The sequence below is a fragment of the Phalacrocorax carbo genome, chromosome 16 (genome assembly GCF_963921805.1).
Source record: "Phalacrocorax carbo chromosome 16, bPhaCar2.1, whole genome shotgun sequence".
Lineage (NCBI taxonomy): Eukaryota > Metazoa > Chordata > Aves > Suliformes > Phalacrocoracidae > Phalacrocorax > Phalacrocorax carbo.
Genome location: NC_087528.1, coordinates 10,007,031 through 10,012,231, shown reverse-complemented (window position 1 = coordinate 10,012,231; position 5,201 = coordinate 10,007,031). Strand labels below are relative to the sequence as shown.

The 5,201-nt window shown below is 46.8% G+C and overlaps 1 protein-coding gene across 1 annotated transcript; it reads right to left on the bottom strand.

Annotated features, from left to right (window-relative positions):
* Window positions 1–1,284: 1,284 nt before the first annotated feature.
* Window positions 1,285–2,911, bottom strand: UTS2R (urotensin 2 receptor). The gene has a single exon (XM_009515327.2). It carries the CDS (start codon window positions 2,723–2,725, stop codon window positions 1,577–1,579), a length of 1,149 nt encoding a protein of 382 aa, XP_009513622.1. The 5' UTR covers window positions 2,726–2,911; the 3' UTR covers window positions 1,285–1,576.
* Window positions 2,912–5,201: the final 2,290 nt, after the last annotated feature.

Below are 5,201 nucleotides of genomic sequence, written 5' to 3'. Positions count from 1 at the left end.
TCAGCATTAAAACTGCATGAGAGTTCTCTTTCATGACATGTGCAATCTTCCCCATACATAAGAAACAGTTTAAGCCCATGCATGAAAGAGGCAATTTCTTTTCCAAGCGTATCACCCAGGGATGCTGGAAGCAGAGCTTTCACTGTCCCCATGAGCAATGACTGTTTAAATGCCTTGAAGGGGAATAGATGTTAAAACCTAAATTCAGTTTCTATATAAGCAAACAGAGTTCACTGCCAAATGGCATATCACACTCCAGTTCTGAATTTATTCCTAAGCAATAATTTGCTTCTAATTGTGTAACTTGGTTAGAGTTGTGTTGGCATTGTATCGTTGTATCCTTGCTAATGAGGTAGCAGGGCTAATACAAGCAGAGGACTCCTGTACAGATGTTGGCAGCATCCCAGAGAAGGTACTTTTAGACTCATGGGAGAAGCACCAGGCTTCATGGAGGATATATTTATACTAATAATGCTTTATCATCAGTGAAAGCCAGGACAGGCAAAGTGTTCTTCGTGTGTAGGCAGGACTATATTCACTTTTTGTAGCAGTAAAGCAAAACCTTGTCCTGTGAAGGGAACAAGTGATCTCACTTATAGGGAACTAGCAGTTTTATAATTCAGAATATTAGGGACTTCAGATAGTGTAGCTTTTTGCATTGGAAATCATATCTCCTCTCCCACCCCCCTGTCCTTTCCTCCTGGGCTTGGTGATGTAGGTCTGGTCCCTCAGGCTGGATGTTGCAGTTTGTCGATGGATGCCCTGAGAATAACAACATCAGAGGTTCCCAGTTCCTCCTTGGAGGAGGGCAGATACACTTGGATAGCATATCTGGGTACGCTACCTCTTGGATAGTGGTGGATACACTTGTCCAGGATGACGCTCCCCCACATGGGTGCTCATGTGTTTGGGGTCAGCGCATTAGGGGATGCTGAGGGTTCCCTGACTGTGGCACTGTCACGGGAAGCCTGTCTTGCGAACATGAACTGTGGTGTAACTCCACCACAGACACCTGTGTGAATGGTGAATCAAGCCCAGTGCATACACGAGTGTAGAATAAATGTGAATACAACCAAAACCAGGACAAACACCCCTGGACACGCCTCATCCATGTTGTCCAGTCCTACCCCAAATTAAAACTGGATTGCATGTCACAAACATCAGCTGCTTTGACTTTATTTCATTTTTTTTAAGTCCTCATACAACTACAAATTTAGTGTTACTGCTAAAGAAAAAAAAGAGCAAACTACAGCCATTCACGGGATACAATTTTAAAATCTGTGAGACAGCTGATACCATTAAAAACATGGCCCTATTATAGGCTTTCATTATTGATGGCTACTTGAGGAAACGTACACTAAAATGTAAAGATAAAAAGCAAAAGGCTATTTAGATAGATGTTCAGCTAGCATCACATCAGTGGCGCTGAAGAAAATGAGAACAGACATATGGCACAGCCTCTGGACTAAATGTGTGCACATTACGGATCTGCTGAGGCTTTGCCTTTACAATGTACACTTTAAATCAAAGCAACATTGAAGTCAATATTGATTGGTCTTGGAGATATATTTTACCTTCAGGCACTGCTGTTTCCCAAAGGAGCATGAGCAAGAACGTACGTCTCTGTGCAGTGCTGGCTGCTCGTGGACAGGGATCTTCCTGAAATCCTCTGAAACCGATTCCTCCTTTGGAAGTACCCACTGCTGCTGTTGAGGGACCGCTGCCTGTTCTTCAGGTACTCCCTGTAGTTTTTGGTGAGCAGGGTGTAGAGGAAAGGGTTGATACAGCTGTTGCTGTAGGTCAGACAGGTTGTCAGATAATTAATGTTCTTCATCACCTTGGGAGACAAAGGGAAGGATTCGTAATACTGGAAGAGGAGCTGCCATATCCAGAAAGGCAAGAAGCAAGCCCAGAACACCAGCACTATCGTGAAGATTAAATAGAGCACCTTTTGATTTGGCAGCCTCTTGGTCTGCTTGAAGGATGCTGTTTGTGACACCCAGTAAATCTTAGCTAATCGGATGTAAAGGTAGCCAATGATTACCCCTGGACCCACGATGCTGGTACCAAAAAGGATTGTGAGATAGACTCTGTAGGAAAGCTTGCTCCAAGTGGGCAGGCAGATGCTTTTGTTGTCCCTTTGCACCAGCTGGATCATGATGAGCATCGGGAGAGTGAGCAGCAGTGACACCAGCCAGATGACAACGGCAATGGCCTTTCGGTAACTCTTGGACCTCTTCACTGTGTCCAGGGGCTTCAGCACAGCAAAGTAGCGCTCTGTGCTCATGACTGTGAGGGTGAAGATGCTGGCATGCATCGTGAGGAAGTCCAGACTGAACAGGATGCGACAGCCAATGTCCCCAAAGTACCACTTCTGAATGAAGTAGGTCCCAACGATGAAGGGGATGGTGAGAAGGTAGAGCAGGTCCGCCAGCGCAAGGTTGATGATGTAAATATACATGGAGGCAGATGATCGCAAGTAATGGCACATCACCAGCAAGGTGTAGACATTGCCTGTCACCCCAATAACACACATGAGGGAGAGGATTGTCCCGATGGTGCAGATGGCGATCATGTCCTCCATGGAACTGGTGGCTGGCACACCATCCCCAGTGGCGTTGGCAGAGGCATTGGGTCTGATTCTGAACAGGCTGCCATCGCTTGTGTCTGTCACCATGAAGGGGGTTGCAGAAAAGTGGCTCTCCAGCTCATCAGTTAGGGACATCCTCCTGGCCTTTTAATGTCAGAGACTTTGTTCATGCCACTGGGGTCTGAAGATCTGTTCTTTCTGCTCCGAGAAGTGTGACTGCTGGGAGATGGTGAACCATTTCTTAGTGGGGTCTCATCCAAGGAAGACCTGCATTCTCCGCTAGAGGAAAGACATCAGAAACCAACATTAGAAATCTGCCAGAGCAACACAAATTATCATTTGGACGTTAGCTGTCCCTGAGTACCTATCTGCACTGTCTGCATCTTCCAAAGGTCTTCTGCACTGAGGCCACTCATGTGTAAGGCTCACGGCATCATTACAAGAGCACAGCTTTGAGAAATGGCATTTCGTAGTGTGTCCATGGAAAAGAGACAAAAGAGATTGTGTGCATCATTGGAACCGCTTGCTGCAATCCTTAGTTAGTCTGGGGTTGGGGAAAAGAAGTGTCCTTCCTAAATTCATACCGGCAACTTACAAACCTATTTGCATCATTGCTTAAACCTCTTGGCTAAGCTGTTAACTCTGAAGGAGTAAAAGACCCAAAAAAAGAGAAAACAAACTTTGGGTTTACCGCTTGCAGGCAAATTATTGTCTGTTTTGTGTAAGTGGTACACTCGAAGTCCTGTCCAGCAATTCTGCAGTGTTTTTACAGAGCAACTTTTGCTTAACTGAGAAGTTCCTGCTCTGTCCTGACCTGCAGTTTCAAATTGTACTTGAGTGATGGAGAAAAAAAATGTATTTTCTATCTATAACGCGAGTTGTACGTTGCACTGTGGGTTTTATATGTCTGTAAACACAGGGGTTTTTCATGCTCTCTGTCAACTGCAATCCCACAGATTTTCACGTGTCTATGCATAGATATATTTCTGACAGACCTGCCCGTGAACCTGTCTAAACAGCCTCTTGCAGCAAGGTGTGAGGTTGTTCTGCAGCGTGTTAGGCAGGTAGTCACTCTTTATATGCGGGAGCTTTTGGTGAGCTCATGCCCAACACTGTACAAATAATTACTGTGTTGCTTTGAATTTATACTGGCTCTGGATGTAGGCAAAGGGAGTCACACCTACCTGATTGAAACACTGAAGAAGTAGCTAAAATCTCCAAATTTTAAATTATACTAGAAGCCTGTGCCAACCTAAAGGCCACTGCACAAAGAAGTGCGCTTGCACTATGTATTTTATGGACCTCAGATTGTCTCTTTGTTTGGAAAACACTGTGCCTTGTCCTTGCAGGGCTCAGCAGGCAAAGACTTCTCTCTGTCTCATTCCACTGGGTAGGTTAGGTTTGTTTTATCGTGGGAATTTGCTACGTTTTGCAGCTTTTCCCAGGGATTTCGGGGTCGCTTTGCCTCCACGCCAGCTCTGACTCCTTTGCCTCTTTCCTCACACTTGGTCCTTGGCAGCAGGATTACAGCACCAGGCCCTCCGTCACTGCCACTCTATCCAAGACCCAGGCAGTGACCCCTGTAGCCCTAGAGGATGGACAATGTTCATCCACTTCATGGCTTGCCCTCAACATCTTTTCTTCTCATTACCACCTGCTATGGGTGATGGGTGCTATGGAGATATCATGCAAAAACTCTGCATAAAAGAGAGCAATCCAGGGCAGAGGCAGATTTCTCCTCGCTTAGCAATTGGGATGGGGTGCAAAAAAAAAAAAAATAATGGGAGAAAAAACAATACACAGAGCCCATCTCCTGCCCGAGTTCCTTGGGTACAGACATCTGAGGGGCAGGGATGAAGCATGGTCCTGCAGTGGTCAGGGCTCCTCTGGGACGTTGTTCCTCTGGACTGGTCTCCAGTAGCTTCACCAGCACCTCTGCTTTCTTGGACCTTGCAAACCTCCTCCCTCCCCTGCCACGCTGTGCAGTCTCGCCCTGCTTGGCTTCAGGCATGTGTCGCCAGCCTGTCCATGCACTGACTTGTTCCCTCATCGTCCACTTTATTGATGTTCATGTACAAGCTGTGCTGGCAGCAAAAACATCACACGTGAAGGAGACGCGGATGCTCAGGGAGCTGTGCCTGCTCCTCTGCCACACAATCGCCGGCACGCTTGGTCGGAAACAAATGGCTCTGCATGGGATGCTCCCGCTAAGCCCGGAGCTGGTCACACACGCAGCTATCAAGCTCAGTTGGATTTGTGATAGCTCATTTTCAGGAGCATGTTGCCATGGTCCAGGTGCTGTCTTCTTGCAGCTGCCTCACTTTGTGTCCCGAGCACAGTGCCGCGTTGTGCCTGTGCACGTCTGTGTGGTTCCCTGGTGTGACAGCTCCTGCCGGAGAGGGCTCATCACACCGCATCTCCCCGCTCCGCGTTTTGATTCTTTTATAAAATTACTACAGCACTAATTCAATACAAACACTTCATCTGCCTCCAGACAGAGCCCACAGCTAGGCAAGTCCTCACTCCTAGAGGAGGAAAATTAAGCAAACGGGGGAACCCTTGCACCATTTTAAAGTTACTGTCATTGCTGCACTCGTACATACATGCACAC

Coding starts and splice junctions, on each gene's coding strand:
- UTS2R (XM_009515327.2), bottom strand. CDS start 2,725: ATGTCCCTAACTGATGAGCTGGAGAGCCACTTTTCTGCAACCCCCTTC.